Below are 27,031 nucleotides of genomic sequence, written 5' to 3'. Positions count from 1 at the left end.
TATAGGATCTCTTTCGATACATTTTTCAAAAGTATATTATATCCTACTCATTTTCCTTGTACAATTCGGTGTAAAAATACTAAAACTTTTTCAACTACCTTTATCATTCCTCCTAACAACACAAATAACAGTATTCCACAAATCTAAAAAAAAATATTTCTAACAGTGTTATTCGAAGCATTGTACTAGGTCGCCACGGTGCGCGCGCGCATACGCGTAAACTCACCGCGCGATGCGTGTGAGTTATAACGCCTAGGAACTTCTTGTACGGAAACTGAATGATTGACGCAGTAATATGCGTGATATATGAAGCCTAGAAAAACTAATATATAGCGTTAATATTAACAGCGTTGAATCACCACGGTATAGTGGTATTATTTATGCATTAGAGTAACACACTGCAGAATTGGTTGCAAAAAACTATTTTTTAAGAAAATCGTGAATTCAATCAAAGTTTTTAGTCGGTCTGATACCGTCCAAATACCTGATCGTTGCTGGGTGCTTACTACCAAGTAACTATTAAGGTAATTAATATGTGGTACTAATATTAATTTTTATACTGATTTAGAGCCCGAATAAACTTAGTTGAAGCCTAGATAATATAGTATACTTTGGTGGAGATAAATGTCCAGTTGTACAGTAATATTAAATAGGTTATTGATGATAGACACATGTCCAGAATATTATATCCAGATTTCAAATACTTTTCATACAATGTCAATTCTATCATAGCACCCCTTCCTTTAGCTTTTTTATTATTTTCCTTACATTAGGACCAAAATACTCTTTTTTCCTACCTGGTCCTTTAATACAAACTCAAAACAAACATAATAACAATTATTTCATAAAATAAATCAACGCACACCAACAAACGGAAGCGGCGTCACGCTTTCTGCGCCCGCGCCGACCGATGTAAAAACTGACTAATTATTAAACAGATACAGGACTGTATAGTGTAGCACTTTCATAATGCTCTTCTTGTTTGTAGCTGTAGTTTTATGTAGTCAGCAATATAGGTTGCTTTATATTAAAGCTTTAAATTAATGTAATACGTCCGACAAAAGTCTGACAACCAGTCTTATCAAGGGGAAGGTATCATGTAACTTAGGTTAGGGCGGTCAAATAGACAGCCGTTCTATGAAGAACACTCTTTTTTAGCTGCACCCGTATATACTGGAAGCCAACACCAAAATAATTAGGAAATGTCTGGGCAAATTATCTTGTACGAAGAGCTCGCAGCTTTATAACGCATGTGCGGTTTGACGTCTGCATAGATTAAAAAAGTTAGACTGGGCCAGATGGTTAGCCATTTCCTTTAAGCCAAGGCCTTAGAATAGTGACAAACCTCCATGTTTCTGAGCACTTGGAATGAAAAGTACAGTAAAGTACTAGCCCTTCTTCCAGAGTACATAACATCTCTATTGGTTCTGCCATTTTAGGGTAACAAACAAACTCATCATAACATTTATAATAATTTTAAGGATACACTTATTAATGCTCAACGAATATAAACCAGTTCTGCTTACCCTATCAACATATACATACAGACAAACAGCTAAATTGAAATCAATATCTACACAAGTCCAATCTATAACCAATTTGTCGATGTGACAATGTGGAGCATATTGCCAATCTAGATAGCGGGGTTAGCAAATCAGCTTATTGGGGACTTACGGGGTATTATGGGGACTTATGGGGCATTATGGGGACTTAGAGGATTATTTGGTTTTGTTCATGTGTGTTATTTGATGATCGGGTGATGTGTGAATTAAAGATAGGGGATTTAAGATGTAAGTAGCACAGGATTTTTAATTTAATCAAGTAAGCTGTAGGTGTCGTTACGTAACAAGGTTTGTCTTAAGAGTTTTCTCAAGGCATTCGAAGTAGATAATTCCTTTTTTGACCGACTTCCAAGTAAAGAAGAAATATTATATTTAGCTAGGTATATAGCGTTTTTTGGTTTTGTTTACGACCGTCGATTATTTGACTACAGCTAGCCTAATTGAGATGATACTTTTATGGTCGAAAGGGTCCATCCCTGTTAGTTTTAAAAGATTCACCTCCATTTTCTTCAAAATATGATTCAAATAAAAGGTTTTTAAATAACTAGTTTATTGACCAAAATAAACAAAATTAATTTTTGCATTAAATAATATGAACATCCCAAAACAAATTTTAAACCAGTTCAAAAATACCTCCGAGTGAAGTGCCCAATCCCATAAGTACCGGTTTGATTATTGTCAATTTACGTACAACAGTGCAGAGCCCAGGGGTGCGTTACGATAATGTTAGCTATCCCCCATGGATCACTGTCACCCTTGTTTTTGGGAGCCCTAGGATAGTTGGGGCGAAAAGTGTTATTCAGATTTCTGTGCAGGAGAGGAAAGCAAGTGAATAAAGCATGTATTTTTTTCTTGGATTAGACTGAAACTTTTTCTACGTGTTTTCTGCGGTTTCACCCCAGTCTCGGAGTCAAACTACTTCACTTACCCAGACAAAATATAGCCTATGTTACTCTAGGATAGTCTAGCTTTCTAATAGTGAAAGAATTTATCAAAATCTGTTGAGAAGTTTCCGAGCCTTGAGGGTTTGATAAAACAAACACGTAATTAAAAGTTTTCTTTTCATTTCATTACCTACCATAGAATTATTTAATTTATTTATTAATTTCTTTCCTTGTAATAATTACTCACAAAAAAAATTGTCTTCCAAAACTAAAATTCTAGACCCAAAAATCAACAAAAAATATCTCTTAAAAAATACTAGACGTGTAACACTTTTCTCCGTATCTGTACCTCAGAGTACCACTCACTTAGGGTGTGATCGCACTCGTAATTGACTTATCACGACGATTGTAATGCTCCACAATGTGAGCGCGCCCTTACTATAAATTGCTTAAGTGCGGTAGAAGCTGATAATCTTGTTTTTTTTTAATCTTATGCTTTTGAAAATTACTTTATAGACACTAGCTAGATATTGTTAAACACAAGTATTTGCATGTCCTAATTTAGGTAGAATAGTAAAATTAAGCATAATAAGAAAGATAAAAAGTAAGGAAAGACTATAGAATTAAATGGATAGTAGATAGTTGGACCATAAAACTGTCATAAGCTAAAAACATTTTTTTCATTCACTATAGTACCCTACCTATGGATAAAACTCCAACATTTTTTCTCAAAATACGTACCAAAAGACCAACAATAAACGCACCATATTGTCCTATCCTTCGTAGACAATACTAACCAGCCCCCCACCATTGTACTATCACGCCCCACTCCTTTGGGACCTGGCATTAGCTGAAGATAATTAAGTTCATATGAATTGTAATGTATTAAAAAAATACATTTTTTTGTCTATATGTATGGCCCAAACAAATGGAATATCAAAACTGTTCCTTACACTCTAAAACTCCATAATTTTTCGCAAAATACGTACCATCATCCTTCGAGCCTTTTTCCCAACTAGATATGTTAGGGTCGGCTTCCAGTCTAACCGGATTCAGCTGAGTACCAGTGCTTTCTCAAAATACGTACCAAAGGGAGCAAAAAAATCGTACCATATTGTCCCATCCTTCGTAAACAATATGAACCAGCCCCACCATTGTACGATCACGCCCCCACTCCTTTGGGACCTGGCATTAGCTGTAGATAATTAAATTCGTCTGACGATACAACAGGAGTATTATGACAATTGGATTTTAAGTCAGAACCGGGGGTCTGCCCTTTCGCTGGTGATTTTTGATTGAGTTTTTATGGGTTTGAGTTATGGTCTTATTTTTTGTAATGGGAAAGGGTAACGAAAAAATCAGTTTGTTGCAATGATATTGCTATGGTATAAAAATCATTAATATAAATAGCTAGACAACTGGGATTTGGAATTCTAACGGGTTGTGACATATAATTACCTACGTTCTTACAAATAATTTATTATTTCTTAGTGAATACATAAGTAATCAGGTTATAATCCTATAGGTACCTACTCCATTTTTATCTCCATGAACTCAAGATCCTATTTACCATATAAACTATTGTTTTTATTTCCTATATTTATTTATTTATTTATTTATTTGATTCAGGCAACAAGGGCCCATAGAAAATACAATACACAAATAACAATTAACATTAAAATAATTATAAACTAATACATACAAAAATAGATCGTCAAAACAATAGGTATCTATTTGCTGACACGAATAGGCGGTGTCGTGTTGCACTGCGTGGTGTCGCGTAGCCTCCCGCGGAATCGCCGGAAAACGACACCTTTCGGCCAAAACGCTTCTTGGAACATGTCGAGATGCTGAGTCGGCACACGTACCACAAACGATTTGAAATTTGTGTTGTGTCTCGGCTCCAACCTCTCGACTCTTAAGGTCCAGTTCGTCTTGACTCGTATATACTCCACGATCTCCTCGACCTTCGTGGAGTGATGAAGGCGCGACACATACAGCTGCGTCGTAGGTATTGCGGGGCGCAGCAGCATGTTCGGACCAGTCAACGCAGTTCCGCATTGATTACGGCTGGATGGCTTCTTCTTCCTTCTCTCCACCTTGATGAAACCATCTGCATCAGTTGTCCCTTTACATGGTACAGATTCGGGCTGTTTTTGTATTGCCACAGTAGCTTTAGGTGGCCGTTGGACGGGATCTCGCTTTACGGCATCCGAGTAAACACGTCCAAGCCTAGACGAGCTTACATTCATCGGCGTCCCGAGGGCAGGGGACGCGGGGAGGGCGGGGCACGGTGACGCATCGCTAGTAGTGGCGACGGCAGGCGACAAGTGCAATTTTGCTGACTCGGCGCGCTGCGGCGATGCGTTGACCTGTCCGTGGCGTGTGTTGTCGCTGTTGGCATGCGCGTGTGACCTACATACAGAGTTTCGCAATTCTGCTACCTCACTACGTAGATCACAGATGGTGGATTGCGATGCCTCCAGCTTCAATTGCAGCTCGACCAGGCTGGACCTCATACTTGTGATGTCCTTTAACAGCCTGGTGACGTCGACGTGATCGAAAGTGACCGGGGGCAGCTTCCGCAAGTCCTTTGCTACGAACGTTGGCACGTCGCCCGGGTCGGTCTCCTTCAACAGCCTTATGGTGTCTTGAAGACTCCTCTCTCCCTTTTCATCTCGCCTGCGGGACGGCATTCGGTCTGCCATTTGCAGCGACTCGTACAACAGCTTCTTTGCACTGCGTATCTCCTCCTCGGTGAAGTTCGAGGTGCATATTTGTGTCACACTGACCTCATCCATGACGTCCAGCTGGTACTGCAGGAACGCCAGGACCTCGTTCGCCACGAGTTCTTCCGAACGCATGGTATCAAAATAAGCGGCGGCTGACGCCGCGCTCGGCACGAAATTAAAATAATTTCTGCGAACAGTGCAAACGCGTCCGATGTCAACGAATGAACGCGATACTATCTATAATATATGCCAATTACCAGATGATTTTGCGGTTGACTTCACATATGCATAACTATAGTCGATAAATTAAATTGCAAAATAAAACACAGATTTTTCATATCAGACGAGTATTTCCTAAAATTCGAAAGAAATAATTGATACCACATATTTCTCCCAATTTTTTTATGTCATTGATTGAATTCCATTGTTGACTGAATTTTTCATTAAAATTAATTTAACATTAGTACAGTCGACCCCAAATAAATAGACTCACTTTCCCCAGGTACTACGAAACGGGCAGTTTCAAGGCGGGCGTGATCGGAGGCTCCAAGCCGAAGGTAGCCACGCCGCCGGTAGTGGACGCGATCGCCGCATACAAGAGAGAGAACCCGACGATGTTCGCCTGGGAGATCAGGGACAGACTCCTGAGTGAGGGGATCTGCAGCCAGGATAATGTGCCTTCCGTGTCCAGTATTAATAGGTAAGTTTTTTTTTTATGTAAGAGTTGGTTAAAGATCTTTAATGGAAAGAGTTAAGAAAGATTTATTGTGTTTTTTACGTTTAAGAATGTTCAAATTGGAATAAGAAAATTAGAAAATAACTATGTGCATTTATCATAATTATTTTGTTCTGTTTTGATAAATAAGATAACTAATTTTTTGGCTACTTTCGAGTAATTTTATTATAACATTCATAATTCTCACAAAATAATAAGTTGAATTGGATTTCCCATTTAATCTATTATATCATGAAAAAAGTGTCACAATTTTTTTGTGTTGCGTTTATCAGATAAAACTTAAATAATGTATTTAGTAAGGAGTCGAAAACGATAATTTATTTTATTTACATAAGTAAAAATAAAATAAACTACCAGAACATAACTAAACATACTGAAACTCCTTTTAACCACAAAAACAATAGTTTCCATACATCTACTTACAACAAATGTAGCAAGAATAACAATGATCTTAAAATGTTCTTCTACTGAGAAACGATCCCTTTCTTAGAACTTTTTCGGAAAAACTACTCGTACACATTGTAATTTCAACTTTAAGTGTTACAAGTTAAGGTGTAGTTTGGTTCGTGAACTTAAGTCGAGGAGAAAATAGTACGTTGGGCCATGAAGTTCTAGTGTCTTTTTTGGTCGTAGTTTTTTTTGTTCGACTGTACTTACCAATGTAGTGAATGTAACAGTGAGCTTGTTTTTCGCGCTTAGGTGGTAAAATGGCTGAGCTGATTAAGATGAAATTTGGTATGGATATAGAGGTACACTAAAGAAGTTAACCTACTTAGGTATAGATTTTTATACGGATGCGGAAAGAAATTCTTTCAGAACACGTGTGAAACCGCGGGTCAGATCTCGTCTTAAATGATTTGAGTGAATGTTAAAACTTCTAATCAATAAAAAAGTGGTTATTAACAAATAAAGATTAATTAAATATCAATACATCAATAAAAATAATTTCTGGACTCCAATATTGAAATAACAGAATTTCCGGTTAAAACTTCAAATAAAAAGATTCGCCCAACGTGGGGCTCGAACCCACGACCCTGAGATTAAGAGTCTCATGCTCTACCGACTGAGGTAGCCGGGCTGTGCCGATAGTACCCAATATAATATTCAGACTACATTATTATTTAGGTATATAACATATTTATTTTAAAAAAAACTCGCTACAGTGTGTGGATGTTTGAACAAGATAAAAATAGGGTTCAAGGTTGAAACATCGGCAGCTAACACGTTCTCTGTAAAAGATAATCCAAATAAAGTCTACAGATTATTTAATATTAAACAGATTTTTTTGTTACAAGAGCGAAGTTTATTTATAGGTTTCCGTACCTGTACTGAAAACTGGATACTTGGGGTATTATTAAGACACCACTGTCAGTCTTTTCTTCTATCTGAATGTTTGTCACCAGACAGTAAGTCTCATGAACCATATTTAGACAATTGAAATTTTACACTCCCAATTCTAGCTAAGTATTTTTTTTCCTCTAAGAAACGAATTGAAAGGTAAAAATAACTTCTACTTTACTTCTAATTCTTCCTTTTTTGAAGTCATCTAAAACATGTCTCAACAATTGTCTCACTCGCAGTTTTCATAGCCCCTTAAGGGGTTGCGTGATCACAACCGGAAACGGCTGTAACGGGGGTGCAAAGATGGCGTACCGGAAGTAGAGACACGTGCTCCGTTCACCGGATGTCCTCCACCATTGAATTATTATCCTACTAATATTATAAACGCGAAAGTTTGTATGTATGGATGTATGGATGTATGGATGTTTGTTACTCTTTCACGCAAAAACTACTGAATGGATTTTAATGAAACTTTACAATAATATAGCTTATACATCAGAATAACACATAGGCTACAATTTGTAAACATATTGTTCGAAATACTAAACCTGCGCGGACAAAGTCGCGGGCACCAGCTAGTATAATATAATGTAGAGATGCGTAGAGTCCCATAGAGATGTGACTCTATATAATATATTTTTGGTAGAATTTTTCTTATGATAGGTTATTGAAGCTGTTTCCTGGTACACGAGTTTTCGATTAGTGTTATTGGATTTATTTGGGTTATATTCATTGGAATGTGTATTTCAATATGAGTTATGGGGAAGTCACTCAATGATGATATTAATTTATTGCTTGTGTGAAGGCATTCTTGAAGAATAGAAGTCAGTGGTTTGGATTTATGAATATAGGTATCATGCAAAACTGTTGAACTGCATAAGAAATTCATTTACGATCAATATAAATATTATTGCACAGCCACTGTTAACGCCTTATATGGCATTCTATTATATCAAAGTCAGTTTGAAGACCTTAGTAGATACATGACAGATTCATTTAGACTAAAGTAACATATCAAGGTAGTTTAAAGTAGCAGAAATACCACTTAAAACTAAGCAGTCTTAATTTAATTCACAAAAACCAATAAATAACTCAACATTAATACAACAAACCATAACACTATTACCACACTTCTAAGTATTAATTTCCCCCAATCAACAGATAAACAAATAAAGATAAGCGACCCTAAATTAATAAACGGTAGCATTATGATTACACTGACAAGCTAATATACGGGAATTGATAAAACTCCCCATAATCGGGGAGTATTATCTTATCTGGCAACACGCAATTAGCCGCGGATTTAAGCTGGCAACACTTGAGGTCAAGTGCGTGTGGGATATAGTTTTTAATATGTATGTCTTGTTTGTTTGATGGTATTAGAATGTTGGTTGAATAAGGTAAATTAATTATTTTTGTATTTTTGTGTTAGGTACCTGATTTTATAGTTGTGAGTTATCTGATTTTTTAAAGAATAATATATGCCCCCCAAAAATCTATACTAAAAACTGAAGAATTCGTTGATTGCTTGAACGCGATATTTTCTGCAACCACGCGATTTGAAAAATCTTTCAGTATTAGATAGCCCATTTCGAAAAAGGCTATAGATTACTTTTTATCTAAGTATATTGGTAAAGGTCATTTGGAGGAGGCTTTTGCTAAAACAAAGCAAACAGATTTTCGAACCAATAATGCAGCTGAAGAAAATAACCAATTGTGAAATATCAGGAAGAAGGCAGTAAAGATTGTAAAAGTTTATTTGAATCAAACAAGAATTCTAAGACCATATTTATCTTCAAAATTCAATAAATTTTAACATCGATATCACTTACAAGCAATTTGTCTCTAATCTTGACTAACCCTTCACGCGCTGGTCTATCAAAATGCACTCTAAGTGCATTCTCAGCGGGGTGCAATCAGTCCATTATTGGACAATAAGCGAGGGTTATTGATACCAATATACTGCTCAGGGGTGAAATTGCATTATTTTGAGTTTGTATGGATGATTTTGTAGTTGCTGAATTGATTAGTTTTTATGGGAATTTTATTCGGAAATATGAAATGGTTTATTTTTATGGTTTTGACGATTTTCGAAATAAAAATGTTTTGTATTGGTGGAAAAGGAAGGGGTTCACAATGTTATATAAATAAGAAATTTGAGCGTTTTCACCCGCTTCTTGATTAAACACTTCTTCTCAAATTTCATTAAAATCCATCCAGTCTTACATACATTTACGCATACAAACTTCGCGTTTACAATATCAATACGAAGATAAGAAGGTAAAATACGTCAACCAACCAAAATCAAATTAACAACCAAAAATACAGACACAATCAAAAGTGAGAAATACCAAAATACCAAAACACAGGACTCTATTTTAAAGCCATACTTCTCCAATACGAGGCCTATTCGCACCCCCGCCACGCGTCCAACACGAGGCCGACACGAGACCGACACGAGGTCGACACGTGATACTAATGTTACAGTGACGGAACTCGGAATAGACCGCATGCGAGTCAATGGGGTTTATTCGAGTGGAAGCGAGTTTTTGGGAAAAATGTTTAGGGTTTAGAGGTCATTTGGGGGTGATGATTTTTGATTATTGGTTGTTATTTTATTTCATCAGGATCTTAGATATGTTCAGTTTTTTATAAAAAGATAGACCTACATCTCAAGTTTACTGGAAAATAATTAAAAAAACATGTAAAGGGATGTATTGTTAAAATCTTTCCGTCTTACCACAAAAACTTTTAAACGTCAGTTTAAGACTTGTCTAAAAATGACAGATTATGACGTTGAAATTAGGTCCATTTTGCAGGCACACTTTTTTTAGACAAGTATTTGACAAATGGTTAAGTTTTTGTAGTAAGACCATTAAGTTTATCTTAGGCTACGTGATCCTAATGTTACAGTGACGGAACTCGGAATAGACCGCATGCGAGTCAATGGGGTTTATTCGTGTGGAAGTGAGCTTTTGGGAAAAATGTTTAGAGTTTAGGAGGTCATTTGGAGGGTCATGATTTCTGATTATTGGTAGGTAGTTAGTTTGTTTCATTAGATATGTGCAATTTTTGATAAACATTTAGTGAAAAAAAGAAATACTGACAAAATGATGTACGAAAACAAAAATCCAGTTTTTCAGCGATTTTTACCTACTTCAAATTCTTGAAAATGGTCTCCTTTTTCGTGTATTTAATGACAATACCTTATGGTTTATGTTCTAATACCTGCCCAAATACCTATTAACATCAATCAAAAGGTAAGCTAAATTCGGCTTTTCCGCAAAAACTGTGTCGCATACAACATTGCAAAGCCATGCAAAGGTCATTACCCTATCTATCGCGATGTGTATCGATTGTACTAACTACAGCAAAAGGTCGATGATCGATGTTAGAAACATCGTAAACATCCTGTGCGGAGTTCAATACACTAAAATAGACAATAATTAATACTATAAGTGCGTTTGATTCAAAGAAAAAAATATTATTAAGGAATTTCCTGATTTTCCAATTATCTAAATGCATATCTGTGTAATTGTTTATATGTTTTGTATGTATTCGAAAGATTAGAGTAAAGAAATATTTTTTTTTATCTGATCTATCTTTACCAAACTACATATGTTAAGGTACTGCTTCCAGTCTAAACGATGTCAGTATTTGAAACATGGTTGTCTCTTACAAGTGGACGTTGCTTTACTTTTGATCCATATACCCATGTAATATATTATGTATTGCTTAGCCACGAGGTGTATCTAATACAATAAATTGTAAAAAAAGTCTGACAAAATAATAGCACAACAAATCAATGTTCAAGAAAAAAAACAATAAATAAAAACCCCATAACAATCATTCTACATTTTAAAAACTCAGCAAAATTGAACCGCCCTTTAAAATAAAAACATAAAAATGCACGAAAAAAGCTTACCTAGCAACACTAAGACATTTTAATCGAGGGACGGGCGGGTAATTGAAGCCATAACTCTGGCAACCCCAGTTTGACATTTAGATTTTTTTGCCGCGCAAACTGAGTTTGTTGGGAATAATAATATAATTTGAGGGGGTGTCAACGCGTGAATTAAAGCTGTTTCTATTTAGATTATTTTGGGTGTGAAATTAGATAAGACTTGTTTATGGATACTTGGGAAATTGATTTGTTTTTGATGAGTGTTAGTTGTTGATTTGAGAAGTATTTTATGCTGATTAGGTGGTAATTGAGGTCAGTTGATGCCCTAAACTAAACTGTGTCGCCTTTGTGAGGGGTTTAGTCTAAATTACAGGACCATAATTGGTTTTCATAGGTAATACAGAAAAGAACCAGACAATTGTAATAAAAATCCAAATATTTGCAGTTTTCAAAATAAAAATGCCTTAAGTATTTGCTCTAAGGTAGATGCTTAGGAAACCCATCTCATAAATAATACCTACATTTCCTAACAACCTAAATCCCATACAAATCCGAAAAAAACGGAAACCCATCCACTTAATTCTCTAAATCAACATTATGTAAAGTAAATTGTGGCAAAGCGGACAAATAAATCAAAAATATTTGCCAACGATTCATTCGTATGAAAAGAGGGTAATAAAATATTAAAGGGTAAAACATGGCTCGTACTGGTAACCCTAACGGAAACGGATATCATAACCTTGCTTTTTGCGGTCACAATTGTTGCGATTTTGTGAATTTTTCGCGAATATTTTCGCGGGTTTTTGTTTATTTTTCGCTTATTGCCGTTTGGTTCCTTCCTGGGTTAGTGTTTTATGAGAGGGTTAGAATTTTTGGGTAATTTTAAATTGTTATTCCAACCCTTGTGTTCTTATACCATGTGAGGAATGCCAAGCTTAACTCACTTCTGCTGTCTTTAATTATTTTTATTTGCACTATGTAAGTTATAATAACATTCAAAAGAAAAATAAACACCTACTACCGAAATCATTATCACACTACATTTTCTTAAAAATAAGAAAACAAATCATCTCCGCAAAACGCCAGAATATAACAAACAGAGCATCGATCACCAAAATCCCCTCAAACTGATGACTCTTTTACAAGAAGCTAATAACACCTTTTTGATAACTTTTACTAAACAATTTTTGCATATGTCAACCCCGAGGAGGCTGGCAATAATTCACGAAAGCGCGCCATCCATCATGGCGGAATGACCTGTCACGGGATCAAAATGGCGGATAGATAAAATGGCAGTCATTCTTGTTGGCTAATTTTAGCGTGGTTTTGATGAAACGTGGTAATGAAATGGAGAATATTTATGTTGATATTAATAATAGTTTGTTTTTGTGAACGTATGAGTTCAGACTGTAAAGGAAACTATTGTCACACAAAATAAGAACATTATTCGGAACCTTGAGAGTCAAAAAAAATTTTTTTTAATTCTTGTTATTGCAGAAATGTTACTACAGTCAATAGTTCATTAGTGTACCTAACTGTCTAGCCTTAGAGAAGATCCTACTATACGTTCATTTTTGTAATATTATATTTGTCGATTTTTCTCACCACAATCATTTTTATAATCCAAAATAAAAATTATACCACACCCCACTCAAAAATCCCGCTCATCTTCAATAATTAGAGCAAATGACATGAATAATCCATTACTGCGTCCCCTTCAAAACTGCGACTGCGACTTTTTAGTCGCACTGAAATTATCCCGTGGCGTGCCGCAAGCCGCAATGAATTATGCGCCACGCGACTCAACATCCTTTTGCAATATACGAAGCAGTCGCCGCGATTAGTCGCGCTTCCGACGGCCATTGTCGTAAAAAACGCAGACGTTGGCAAATTGTTAGGTTATTATTGAAATTGTGAGTGGAGATGTGGTCTAGTAATGGTTGAGATATTCATAGATGTGAACCTATGTGACTTATTATTGATACTCGTAGTTTAAGTAGATAGTAGATGTAAACAACGAACAAACATTTTCCTTTTTTTCGTCAGCTTTAATTAAATGGCACAACTAGTGATTTTAAGTATCGATACTAAAAGTTTTCTATTCTTATGTTGTCACTGGAAGATGAAGAGTTTTAAATAATCCAAATGTACCTACGTCAATGTTTTGGGATAACAAGCAGAAGACAGGTTCACCATGCTTATCTTCGTAAAACATACTACATTAAAAATGAAATCTAATAAATTAATTCTTCGAAATGTTCTTGCCATCAATTTTGACGGATGGTCTGAATACAACTTCTAGGCATACTTACATAAATAACGATATAAAAAATAAATAATGAACTAAGAATTTGTATTCTGGTAAAAGCAACCTCTACATATAAATAACTAATCCCTGCAAAAACAAATGAAATAAAAATAAAACTAATGTAATACTTCTTGTCGACAGGATCGTTCGCAACAAAGCGGCAGAGAAAGCGAAACAGGCGCACAACCAGCAGCAACAGCAACAAGAACAGGAGATCAGCTCGGCGCAGGGCAGCGTTGTATCTGTAAGTGACATCTGTCAGAATCTACACTACCTGTGTACCAAATTTCACTTAAATTGGTTCAACAGTTTTAGCGCGATAGAGTGACAATAGTGCTTAATAAGAATAATTTTCGTTCGAAGTTCTTTGTGCTCAAAAATCTGCGATTAAAACACGAAGTTCTTTGTGCTCAAAAATCTGCGATTAAAACCAGACTTGTCTGCATTCCCCTGCTTTTTCTGAGAACTCACTATTATCCCTTGTAATGCTTGATAACATCAATAACTTACTAATTATTGGACAGCGTTGAAAGCATACAGACCAGCCAGCTGTCTTTTTAGATTAACGTAATATTATGCCGCTATCGACGTCTTACCCAGATGAAGTGTTAATCTCTCATTCCTCAACTAAAAAAAATCTCAACAACCTTCTCTCCCCCAGGTGATAACCCACGCAGGCAACGCACCAGGCACGACAGCAGTCCTGTCTCCCACCACAGACCAGCACGTGACGAACACCGGCAGCTACAGCATCAACGGCATCCTGGGTATAGAGCAGGTGGAAGGCTTGCATAATGGCAACGCGACGGGGCTGAAGAGGAAGAGGCATGAGGACCAGGGTGAGTTGGAGACAAGTGCACTTTATAGGATTACCAGTGAGTGAAGATTCTTGAAAAACAAAAATGTCGAAACTGGTTTGCTGAAAAAAGGAAAGCAAAAGCAAAGTGAAGAGCTTATTTTTAAGCGACTTCGATGGAGTTCCAGCTTCTCAGTTTGAGAGTTTGAAGTCGCCGTTAAAAATGCATATAATTTAGTTATTTCCGAAATCAGTGGACAATAAATAGGGCCTTTAGGCCAAGAACAAGTCAAAAAGAGGAGTCTTTAATTACAAAGTACTCTTGTTAGACAGTTTTTAATCAAAAGAAAATCGTCCTATTTCGGATTCTGTGAAGCAGACTACCACTGCTTTTGAAAGATATACATAGTTAGCGTTCCTTTTTAGTCACTATAAGTGAGAAATATCCCCACATACGAGTATCTTTACCCCGTCAATTCAAAATCGAGTGGATTAATTTTAAACCTAATTTCAAACCTCATGCAATCCCCTTAAATTTCACACTCTTATAAATTACGTCTTCTAAGTATTCCCCATAAGTTCAGGAGTAGAATTTAATAGAACTTATAATAATAAGGTCACAATTTGTGCAGTAAACTTAATAGCTCAGTAAATCTCGGTGGTCGCGCTCCGTGCACGCCACTACGGCTGAAAGGATGCTAGTGATGTGGAGTTAGGGAAAAAAAGTATCGATATTTTTATCGATTTTGATAAGGACTATAATTTTGAAGTGGTGTTGTTACTATATCAAAATAAGACGTAGGTACATCATTTACATGAAATAAATAGAATGCTACAGAAATAATGTATCTCGGAATTTAGGTAAAACGGCAGCAGTTGTCTAAATTCAAGAAACAAAATCACAACAATATATCATAATATTGAGCATGTTATTTAAGCTGATATTAGTTATAATATGGATGACCGACAAACCGTTAAATTGGATTCAGTAATTATGCCTTTATAAATACAATTCAAAGGAAATTGATGTAAAATACATCAATTATTGAAACAAGTTCATTTCTCAATCATATTTCTTTGTATTAATTATTAACTGCAGACTAAATTTTTATCTTTATGAATGTAGTTTCATCATCACTAATTAATCTGCCAAATATTATATAAGTAACTTCATAAGTATTTATTGCAACATTCTTCAACATTTGCTTCTTTATGTTTATAGAGTTATTTACAAGATTCTACTAAAAATAATATTATAAAGAGTTATTTACACTGAAACTAAAAAGTTTTAAAAAACTCCTCATCACCGCCAAATGTTGGATTTTTTATTTTTTGCAGTATCCCACGATAAAAATCCTCGACATCGATAAAAGTATGTCGATAACTTGCCATCCCTAGCAACTTTAAGGGGTATAAAACGGGCCCCGCCGGGGGAGTCCGCGAGTATTTCACTGCCTACACTCTACTAACATCACTTACAACTTTACCCTATGTACTCCAAAGCCAGCAGTTTTGATAAAGGGGTTCAAACTTCAGATTAATTTTAAAGACTGAACTTTGTTTCAGACTCTATGTTTTTGGATTTTAGGAGAGTTATTTTTAGAGGAATTATGTTACGCTTCCGTTTTATGAAAATCCTATCTAATATTTTGGTTATCTATAGACTCGAGTAGGTAGTTGTTGTATAAAAAACAAACACTGGTACTTACTCAGTTGCTTCCCATTAGACTGGGAATCGACAAGACATAGTTCGATAAAGTTGATACAAGGCAAGGCAGATAATGATGATTTTACTAAACTAAGTCGCTATGTTACGTTTCCATAATATAACGACTGATAGGTTTTACTGACGATTTTGATTGTCTGAAATCTGGTAAAAGGCACATGGTTGGTAACCTATAAGGACTGTGCCGCTCCCCAAATAACCAGTTCAAGCCAATTTTAAGATACAATCTGTAAGAAATCAAGGTAAAAAGAGATTCTAATTTTAATATTTGTTACAGACGAGAATCGGGACTTCAACAGCCATTCGGAAGACGACGTGAAAAGACAAAGAAGTCACTACAATGGTGATCAAATATACTCTAACGTAAGTTTATACTTCCTTACTGCAGATTACTATACCTGTATAGGGTGTGTCGTACCTAATAACATTAAATTAAATACGTTAATACACTGGTTAATATATGTCGATTAGCACAAAGAAAACAAATAAAAAACGTAAAAATAAAAAAGATGATTTTTGTTGTTTACATTAATCGACCAGTTAGTTGGCTTAGTAGATAGTGATTCTACCTGCCATGAGGTCGCGGGTGCGATTCCCGCAGAAGACAAACGTTTGTCTTTTGTGTGTTCCTGTGTGTATATAACTTACAAAAGAAAAGTATATAAGTACGTTTGGATAGATTGAATACCCAAAATACAAGCTCTGATTAGTTTGGGACTAAATAGATGACGTGAACAGACACGTAGATACCTAACAGTCAGGGTTAACGACTCGACATGCATTTACACTTCTACTTTTACTACACCCAGAATCCGATTCCAAGATTTACCTCCACCATTAACCATTAAAACCAAATAACCACGAAGACAACCACAGCTTAACACAAATTAACAGCCGACTAACATCACATTAAACCAACCTCGTGCCATTGGCACGGATTGGCGCGTAAATTCAGCGGCCATCTTGCAGTGACGAATGGCGGCGGTCGGACGGTAATGACGTCACATCCGCCCGCCATTACGTGCGTATGAAAGTGCAATTAAATCGTGCGTGATTTTTTCGGTGGTGTATCGGTATTTTGCTGGTATGTTGGATTGTTTGTTTTGCAATGTTTTTATGCTATCTTTTTGGGAATTAAATTGGGATTGTTTTTAAAAACAGATGCGGATTGCAATCAGAATCATAAAATGTACATACATATTGAGTGACCGAGTCAGTTAAGTCGGTACCCACTTATACGGGTTCGAAGACTATAGACTCCTATCACAAAAGAAAAAGCCTAATTAGCTCCTAAAGTTAAATTTGACCATTCCGATGAAAACATTTTGACGCGCATTCAAATGCCACCAAAAATGGCCCATCCTCAACCACATAAAGATTTCCTTATTATCGATAAAAAGACCTTTTGGTGTCAAGATTTCTCATCGACATCCTCTTTCCAGCTCTGGTCATCATCAAAATGGAGTCTGAAAGACGAATACAAGCTACTATCGGAGCTCGGCGGCGCGGCGGGTGGTGCCACTGGCTACTACGGAGAACTCTTTGACACTCCCTACGAGCACGCTGCTCATCCGCATTATACGCCGCATTCAGGTAAGTGGTTTTGTGCTGTATGTGAAGGCTAAAATACAAAAAACCGTCCTATTTGTACAACAAACTCAACTGGATTGCTAGTAAGAGAGAACGCCCGGTAAGACAATGCTCACAGCAACTCTCACGGAACCGCACAGTACTGCTTTCAGAGGCAGTTTTAAGTACGCTGCTACTAAATGCTGGAACAATATTCCCCCGCCAATAATATCAAAACTCTTGATGGTAGAACACATCTAAGAAAGTTCCTTATTGATTTGATTGACGATCTCAAACACGTCCATAATATAGCGTTTCATCGCCATATTCCGGTTAACCCGCAACATGGGAATCTTCAAAATGTAAATATAAATAAAAATTAATCGTTATGGAATAGTCAAGTTACACCTAAGAAAGAAAATGGTTTCTCAAAAGCTTAAGTAAAAATAAACCCACCAAAAACATTAAATGTAAAAGAATGCCAAGTCTCTCGATGCAGTCTTTCCATCGTAAAAAGTTTTGAGATCTCATAGAAGCCAAGTCCTATTCAAAATATTTTGTAGTTATAAATCAACATTTAGTAATTGTATCAATAGTTTTCTTTATTTTATAATTATAGTGACTTGGCAATGAGCACAAGAAGAAACAAATAAAACGGCATATTTGGAGGAGTTGAAAGTTACACACACCGCATGCGTAAACATTAATATCACAAAATTAAGTTTCTTTTGGTTTATCCGTGTCGTCCCAACCGAATTTCGGCAACGGCAGTCAGTTTTAGTGTACTCTCGATTCATTTACTTTCATAAAGCGATGGCCCGTAAGGTATTCTTAATTATTGTATTGGAGCATGTAATCGGTAGTGACCATCATGATTCACACATAACAAATAATCTGATCACTGGTCTCGTCAGTAACATTTGCACATAATTCCAGGCAGCAAGCAGCTTTTAATTTGTGCTCATTGCCAAGTCACTATAATTATAATATAAAGAAAACTATTGATACAATTACTAAATGTTGATTTATAACTACAAAATATTTTGAATAGGACTTGGCTTCTATGAGATCTCAAAACTTTTTACGATGGAAAGACTGCATCGAGAGACTTGGCATTCTTTTACATTTAATGTTTTTGGTGGGATCTCATTTATTTTTTGTAAGTGTATTTCTTTCTTTTTTTTCACGTTCCATTACACTATATTTACAATTACTACTATAACAATATATTAAAAAGGCTTAAACTTATATACATATGCATATGTATATATATATATATATATATATATATAAATACAATATATATATATATATAAAAATTTTTTTTTTTTTTTTACTATATTTACCAGACGTATTAAGTTGTATCATTATTACAACGGCGGCGTGTAACATTGTATCTACCTCCGCAACGGTTTACGCGGGCGAGAGCGCGGGGTGCGTTGCGCGCTCGCGCCGCGTATGTATGACATGCGACAGTTCACGCCGGACTTCATGAAGAGTGGAGGTCGCGCGCCTATGATCGTCGATTTTTACGTAATTAATAATTTATAACGATATTTTAGAATTATGTAGTTTTATAACGACAACAACCTAAACTGTTTTAAAGATTACTTACAACAACTTACGTCGCTTAGAAGATACCAAATCAGCGTCGTATAATCACATACAACACTTTACGTTGTTGAATAATAACAAATTATATGTGAAGTAATACATACAACAGTTTACGTCTGAATTACATACACAAATAATTATTGGATGTTGACATAGTATATTTTACGTTGCGAAGATATTTCTTTTTTTAATGACATACAACAATATAGGTAAAGGGGTATTGAATAACACCGTGGATTTTAGTCAGTACAAGTCTGACAGTCCCTCCCACTCTGCTCTGGATGCTTTTGATGATTTTACCACGCTCTAAAAATTTTTGATTTAAAGTTCTGATGATCATGGGCCGAATTTAGTTCAGTAATCAATAGATAATTATGAAATTGATACCATTACATTTTATTACAGATTCTCCGTTGCCAGTTACTTTTAATGAATCTGAGATGAATGAATTAGCGAATATGATATCAGATGTTGACATTTTTGAAAATCTGGAGATAACAAACACTACAAATTCTAATGACTCCGTAATTCTTGAAACAGCTCATCCTTCACCTACCTGTAGCATTAATCATTTGGACTATGATTGTGACAATAACTTCTGCCCGTACTACATAGAATAAATAATAGTTTAAAAAAAACTAAAAAACACGCTTTTTATAGAAAAACGAACTAAAAAATAGAAAATAAATGTTAATGAATTTAAATTAAGAAAACAGTGTTAAAATACAAAAAAAGAATATTTTAAAAAAAGCGTGGGTGCATGGTGTCAATAGTTATAAATATTTTATTGACAGATATGAGTACAGTGATTTTCATTTCGATAATATCTTAAAAAGCACCCCACGCTTTTCATAAATATTTTTTTTGTATTTTAACACTGTTTTCTTAATTTAAATTCATTAACATTTATTTTCTATTTTTTAGTTCGTTTTTCTATAAAAAGCGTGTTTTTTAGTTTTTTTTAAACTATTATTTATTTTCTACTTTTTAGTTTGTTTAAAACTATTATTTGTTTTGTAGAATTAAAATTCTCTTTAGTATACAAAAATTTGTCAATATTAGAGAAAACGGCTAAAGATAATTATTGGAAATAAAAATTAACATCGAGTCCTGCCTTATCGACTGTAGAGAAAAATTCTAGAAAATTTTAATTAATTTTCTTACCTTATCGACTATAGACGAAAATTATATAAATTAACAAAAATCATATTTTGCAAATTGAAAAGCCTAGAAGTCGGTTTCTAATGGATGTTACTAAGTTAATTTTGCCACCGACTTCTAGGCCGATGCACCTAAAATTAGTTTTTTTTTTGCTTTTTAGTGTTTTGGGAAGTCGGTTTAATTTTTTTGTAAAAAGGTTATTTATTTAAAGCTTTTCAGTGATACGAATAGTTGTCACTATCCATACAAGTGGGAAGTTCTCATCAATACAAAGAATATAAGTCCAAACGAGGTATTTTACATATTCAGTTGTCGAGTTCCCGCGACTTTCTCTGGTCTCCATCATCAGGTCAGCTCCAAACCTTCACTGTTGCATAGGTCTTGTCAATACGAACAATTTAAGCCCAAACACGAGGTAGTTTACATATTCAGTTGTCGAGGTCCCTCGACTTTCTCTAGTCTCCATCATCAGGTCAGCTCCAAACCTTCACTGTTGCAAAGGTCTTGCCAATACAAATAATTTAAGCCCAAACACGAGGTAGTTTACATATTCAGTTGTCGAGTTCCCTCGACCCTCTCTGGTCTCCATCATCAGGTCAGCTCCAAATCTTCAAGTTGAATAGTGCTTTTAGGCGTACACCTGAGTGTCAAGTTTTTACCCTATGTATGCCTACAACTTTTGAAGGTTGCCCTCGATTTCTCAGGGTTTCCATCATCAGATCCTGACCTGATGACTATGGGACCAATTGCCAGCTATTATGAGTCGAACAAAAAAAGAATCACGTAAATCGGTCTATAAACCTCGGAGTAATCGATGTGTATGTGTAACCTCCTCCTTTTTGGGAAGTCGGTTAAAAATGGAATAATTTTATCAAATTAGTGTATTGTCATCGGTCCTCAATAAATCTACAAAGTTTGAACGAAATCTGGCCATTTAACGTGGGTCAAAATCGCGCCCAAAGAAGTCGGTTACAAACCTACAAACATACAAACCTACAGGTGAAGCTAATAAAAAGCGTGTAAAAAAAAGAAAAGCCTTTTTCCCAATCATGTTGGGGTCGGCTTCCAGTCTAACCGGATTCAGCTGAGTACCAGTGCTTTACAAGAAGCGACTGTCTATCTGACCTCCTCAACCCAGTTACCCGGGCAACCCGATACCCCTTGGTTAGACTGGTGTCAGACTTACTGGCTTCTGACTACAAGTAACGACTGCCAAGGATGTTCAATGACAGCCGGGACCTACAGTTTTAACGTGCCATCCGAAACACAGTGCATGGTGTCTGAGATATACTTAGAAAGTACCTACATACAAACTTAGAAAAGTTGCATTGGTACTTGCCTGACCCCCCTTATACTTGAGAGGTTGGTCCTTTACCCACTAGGCCACCACGACTCCGACCACACGACGAGAAAAAGAAAATTCATCAGTGTTGGATATTGTACCTCAACTATCACCAACAGCTACTTGCATAAAGTAGCTGTTCAACTCCACAAGCAAATAGTCCACCGTCCGTAATATCAAATAGTCCGCAATCTATAAACTTGATGGATCTTTGTAACAGTGGGCTTATCCCAGCTACATATCATGACTTCTTCAGGAGTCTGCCAGTTGTGGTAGCAACGCGTTCTGATAGTGAAACTTCTGATTCGGAGTAGTAGAGTTTTTTTTTTATTATTATGTATGTCTTTGCCAGACCTCGGGACTAAAGAGTCCCGGATTTTTGGGAGGCGAACGTGGGGCCGAAGCCAACACGCTGAAGCCCTTTTGAGACAACTTTAATGAAATGGTGACACAAAACCGACGATTATCCCTGTATACACTATAGAAATGTACCCAAGGACAATCCCCGGTTCTGTGCTAAACTATTGCTAACTATGGATGAAAACTACTTGAGCTATTGTGATGGGATGCTAATAGACTAGGAATGGGGAAACTACGGGAACTATGGTACCTGCCGATGACAATGTATTAAAAACATGTAAAAATGGCAGGTGGAAACTCGCCACCTCACTTACTGGGCCCCCGGGAATCAGTCGCTAAATCGCAACAAGAGGGCAACGGGTATTATTATTATCTTGTATGTCTCTACTCGACCACGGGACTACAAAGTCCCGGATTTTTGGAAGGCGAACGTGGGGCCGAAGCCAACACGCTGAAGACAACCCTTTTGAGACAACTTTAATGAAATGGCGACACAAAACCGACGATTATCCCTGTATACTATATAAAAACGTGCCCAAAGACAATCCCCGGTTCTGTGCTAAACTATTGCTAAATATGGAATAAAACTACTAGGGCTAGGGTGACGGGATGCTAATGTAATGGACTGGGAATGGGGATAACTATGGGAACTATGGCACCTGCCGTTTTGTATACGTAAAAATGGCAGGTGCAGACTCGCCAACTCACTTACTGGGCCCCCGGGAATCAGTCGCTAAATGGTAACAAGAGGGCAACAGTTACATGAGCGGCTGAAGGGTGAGGATACCTCGGCGGACTTTAAACGCAGATCACGCGCTCCCTGTGGGTCCAGCATCACCGGCCCACTCGCCACTTACCACGAGGCACCTACCCTCCGAGCAGAGCTGCTAACCCTGCTCTAGCGAGGCGGGAGACCTATCCCTCGCCATGCTTCACTCCGGCAGGCCGGAGATGGGGGACAGTATACTCTCCCTGGAGCATTCGGATCTATAGCCCCGCGGGTTCGCTACTCCCCGTCATCCGCCTCTACAGTCAGTACTATTCTTATTTTAATACTTCGTTTTCAATTTATTTATTTTTTACTGTTTAAAGACTGTTGTGACAGGAGGTATCACACAGTATTTCATCGATACCTTATTTCTTTTTATGTTTAAGTAACTTTAACATAATATAGGTATCAAAGTTTTAATAAATAAAAGACTGGAATAATTAATCTTACTAATAATTAACCTAGAATCTTGATTGTTATTTGATGTCAGAAGAAACTGTTTTTTTTTTTAGATTTTTTAATAATGTTGCATTGTTACTATTTCAGAGTTACTTAAGAGGATTAAATATGGTTTTTTACTAAGCCCTAATTATATGGAACTACACATACTGCTACAAAATATTAAATTTATATCAACGTACACTATAGTATTTAGCACATACAGTTAAATGCAAATATTGTTTTCCGCTGTAAATGGTTGTAAGTATCCTGTACAACATTTATGTAAGGTAACACTACAGTCTAGAATGTTGTATGAACAAAATCTCAAAAACTACAACTATTGAACAAAAAAATCGTAGGCAAACATTGAAAGCACTTTAAAATATATGTGTATGCAAAATTTGAAAAGAATATATTGAAGCAAGACAATTTGACGCGAGTGTTCCTCTTTAAAACGCTGTAGTGTAAAATTACAATTTTGAAGATACAACAACTTACGTGGGAGGTATCGGTATGTATTCATCCAATTGAATAGGTACTTAAACAACGAACAAAGTTAACAATGCAGTCAAAATCCATACATAATATTCTTGCCAAACCGCAAATATAAAATTGTTTTCTATGGCATATTATTTTTTAATGTTTTCATAATTTTTCCTTTATATGTGGCTAATGACCTATCTTGGTGCAAAATTTGAAGTTTCTAAGTCTGCTAGAAGTACCTTAGATTTTTGATGATCTGTCAGTGAGTCAGTGAGTGACAAAATGGTGTAACTTTGATCGACCGTAACTCCTAAACTATTAATTCAATTGGCATGTAATTTCGAACTTAAGCTTGTTCTAATGCCTACTATTATTCAAAGAAAACCTAAACTCCTAGCTATGTCCACGTCGAAGATATAGGGGGGGCGAAACAGCCGCGAATTGCTTCGAGAAAAGATGGTACGGCCGTGCCCGTTTTGCTCGAGACTTGGCTGGGGCACTGCCGTGCCCCCAGATCATGCAAGAATAGGCAATATCAATCGCTCTGCAATTTGCAAAAAAAAAAGTATTATACATAACTGTTTTGCGTTCAAAATACTTGAGAGACTACATTGCTACCGATGATAATAAGATGCCACACAGATAGGTAGACAGTCAAATAAAACTTAACACCCCTCTTTATCCTTCAGTGGTTCATAAATAATCCAAATCATAACACACCTACAATACAATCAATTTCAAAACACTATAATTTCATCATTTTATTCTTTATGACCATAAAAATACTAACCCATGATTTGCAATACGATTCCCATGTGATGATGAGCTTACAAGTTAATATAACTTACAAATCAATACTATGGTTACCATGGTAACCACATAAACGTCTGCGGTCAGACGGTGGCGATGGGAACCGGTCGTATCATTCATTCATACGTTCAGTTCATTCATGAAGTTGTTTTGTTTGTCTTGGCTATGAGATAGGCGATATTGGTTTTTTCACCGACTCCGAAGAGACGGTTAAGTTAAGCAGGATTTTTTTTTGTTTTTGAGTAAGCACGAAAATAGCGGAGGATTGATTTGTCCATTAAGTACCTTACCTATTTAAAAAAAATCTGAGAAGGTAATATCACAAAATAATAAGATTTCTTTCGTAAGTTCCATAAATTCTTCAAAACTGCTGAACCCATATATTATGAAAAAATATTTAAAAACTGTTGAAAAGCTTGACTATCCCCGAGTGGCACAGGCTCTATTTTATTCAGCTACAGAAAGCTTTCCCAATCCGCTGGTGAAACCGCGAAAAACAGCTATCCTTAAAATAAAATAGTTTTATCTACAATACCCCTTAAAATAAACACTACTAAAAGAAAAATACTTTCTCCCACAAACACAGCTAAACTAACCACATCCTCCTGTGTGAATAGCCCGGCTAGATCCCTCTCAGTAACATAAGCTGCGTCTGCGCATATCATGACGTATGTAACACGATGCGCGGGAGTCTATTGTAGGTGTACGCCCGATTTCCTTGGATAAAAGCTCTGCGGTTTTGTATTGTTATTAACTGGGATTAGAAGGTGCTTTTTTAGTTTAAATAATAAAGCGGATTAATGATAAGAAAGGAAAGGATTAGATGTGATTGCGGGTCGCTGAAGATCGAGTAAAGAGGCGAACTTTAGGGGAGGTCTTTGTCTAGCAATGGACGTGGGTTTTGGCTGAGACACAAGTTATATAGGAAATATGTTTTCATTCTTGAGTTTGGCAGTCGCTACGAGTAGCCAAAAACCAGAAAGTCTAATGTTCAATCCAACCAAGATGTATCGGGTCAAGTCACTCCATGGTAAACACTGGTACTACACTTGAAGAAGACCCTAACGTAGTAAGCCGACCCCAACATAGTTTTAGGAAAAGGCTAGGCGGAGACCCGTAAAAAGGCTAGGCAGATATTGTTACAATGACTAGCAATACTGGACACGAAACAAAACCAAAATCCGCTATAGCAAAAGCACTGTTAAAGAGAAACCAAGTTCAAAAAACAATAACTACTCAATTACAAACAGTTACAAACAATCAAGTTGACAAAACTAACGGGTTTACTTACCATTTCGTTGACACCATCATTTTCCATAGATCCATGGGCTATCATTACACCATTACCTGTCACGCCCTGAAAATTACTTGCGGTGGCAACCCTGCATGCCTCTGACATGGAATTTGTGGGCTAAGTCTAGGTTAATGGGGTTAAAATATGGTGTCATTGTTGGTCTTTTGGAACCGTGTTTGTAGGTCCAAAGTCTGCAGGGTGTTACTTGTATCCAGGCCTGCAAAATACTAATATAATAAAGAGGGAAAGTATTTTGTTTGTTCGTACCTTAAAGGCTCCAAAACTAGTGAACCGATTAAAAAAATTCGTTCACTCTTGGAAAACTACACTACTGCTGAGTAACATAGGCTATATTGTTTTTGGGATACGGGCAGTGGTGCCCACAGGACGCGGGTAAAAGAGGCACCTAGCTAGTCTGTTATATATTGCTGAAAGCTGAAGTTTCTTTGCTTGAAATCATTTTTAGACACAAATCTCCAAAAACACACCGACCTTCATTTCCCAGTCGACATCATCATCCTTTATCCCAATTTTGTTAGGGGTCGGCGTTGCATGTTTTCTTCTTCCACATGCTTCTGTTTGCCTTCGATTCCCAGCCGAAACGAGTCGTATTTTAAATCGAACTTGAAGTACTGTTGGTCGGACTACGAATAGTATTCAACTGAATTCTGAAAAAAGGCTGACTGCCCGTGATTTACGTTTGGATCACCAATTTATGTGTGGTCCAATTTATTGTGGTTTTAAAATAATTTTGCTTGATGTACGTTCAAGGAAAATATTTTTGAGTTTTTAGTGTGTCGGTCTCTTTTTTTTGCTAGCTACGTTGTAAAACCTAAGTTACAGATTTAGATATTCATTTTTCGTAAAACGGGCTTACTGACACTGTAAGAATTTTGAATACTATACCAGTACTTCCTGAGGTTGTTGTGGTCGTTGTACACCGGGTAAAATAAAAAAGCTTATGTTACTTAGGAATAGTATCTTTCAGATCGGTTTAGTAGTTCCGAAGCCTTTGGGTACAAACAAACAAAAAAAAACCTCTTTATTATGTTAGTACAAAAATTGGTAGAATTTGTGTATAAATGCAATGAGTCCATCAATTGTAAAATTATCACTATTTACAATCTCATTTAGCGTGCTAGCTAGGTTTGTTGTTATAATTAAAGCGGATTATTGTCAAGCTCTAATTAACTAAATAA

The 27,031-nt window shown here is 36.4% G+C and overlaps 1 protein-coding gene and 1 non-coding gene across 6 annotated transcripts in view; one reads left to right on the top strand and one right to left on the bottom strand.

Annotated features, from left to right (window-relative positions):
* LOC110372673 (paired box protein Pax-5) overlaps positions 1-27,031 on the top strand; it is a 99,983-nt gene that overhangs the window by 63,403 nt on the left and 9,549 nt on the right. For all 5 annotated transcript variants that reach the window (XM_064041818.1, XM_064041819.1, XM_064041820.1 and 2 more), the window contains 5 exons: positions 5,681-5,878; positions 13,609-13,711; positions 14,129-14,306; positions 16,267-16,352; positions 17,432-17,582. In XM_064041818.1, the coding sequence (XP_063897888.1) occupies positions 5,681-5,878; positions 13,609-13,711; positions 14,129-14,306; positions 16,267-16,352; positions 17,432-17,582 (716 nt within the window). The remainder of the gene's footprint in view (positions 1-5,680; positions 5,879-13,608; positions 13,712-14,128; positions 14,307-16,266; positions 16,353-17,431; positions 17,583-27,031) is intronic.
* Positions 6,920-6,992, bottom strand: Trnak-cuu (transfer RNA lysine (anticodon CUU)). Its single transcript has one exon. It is a non-coding gene; the product is annotated as a tRNA-Lys (tRNA).

This window comes from Helicoverpa armigera, chromosome 26, assembly GCF_030705265.1.
Source record: "Helicoverpa armigera isolate CAAS_96S chromosome 26, ASM3070526v1, whole genome shotgun sequence".
In the NCBI taxonomy this organism is placed as follows: domain Eukaryota; kingdom Metazoa; phylum Arthropoda; class Insecta; order Lepidoptera; family Noctuidae; genus Helicoverpa; species Helicoverpa armigera.
Note: the sequence above shows the minus strand (reverse complement) of the source record. Positions and strands in the feature narration are given on the sequence as shown.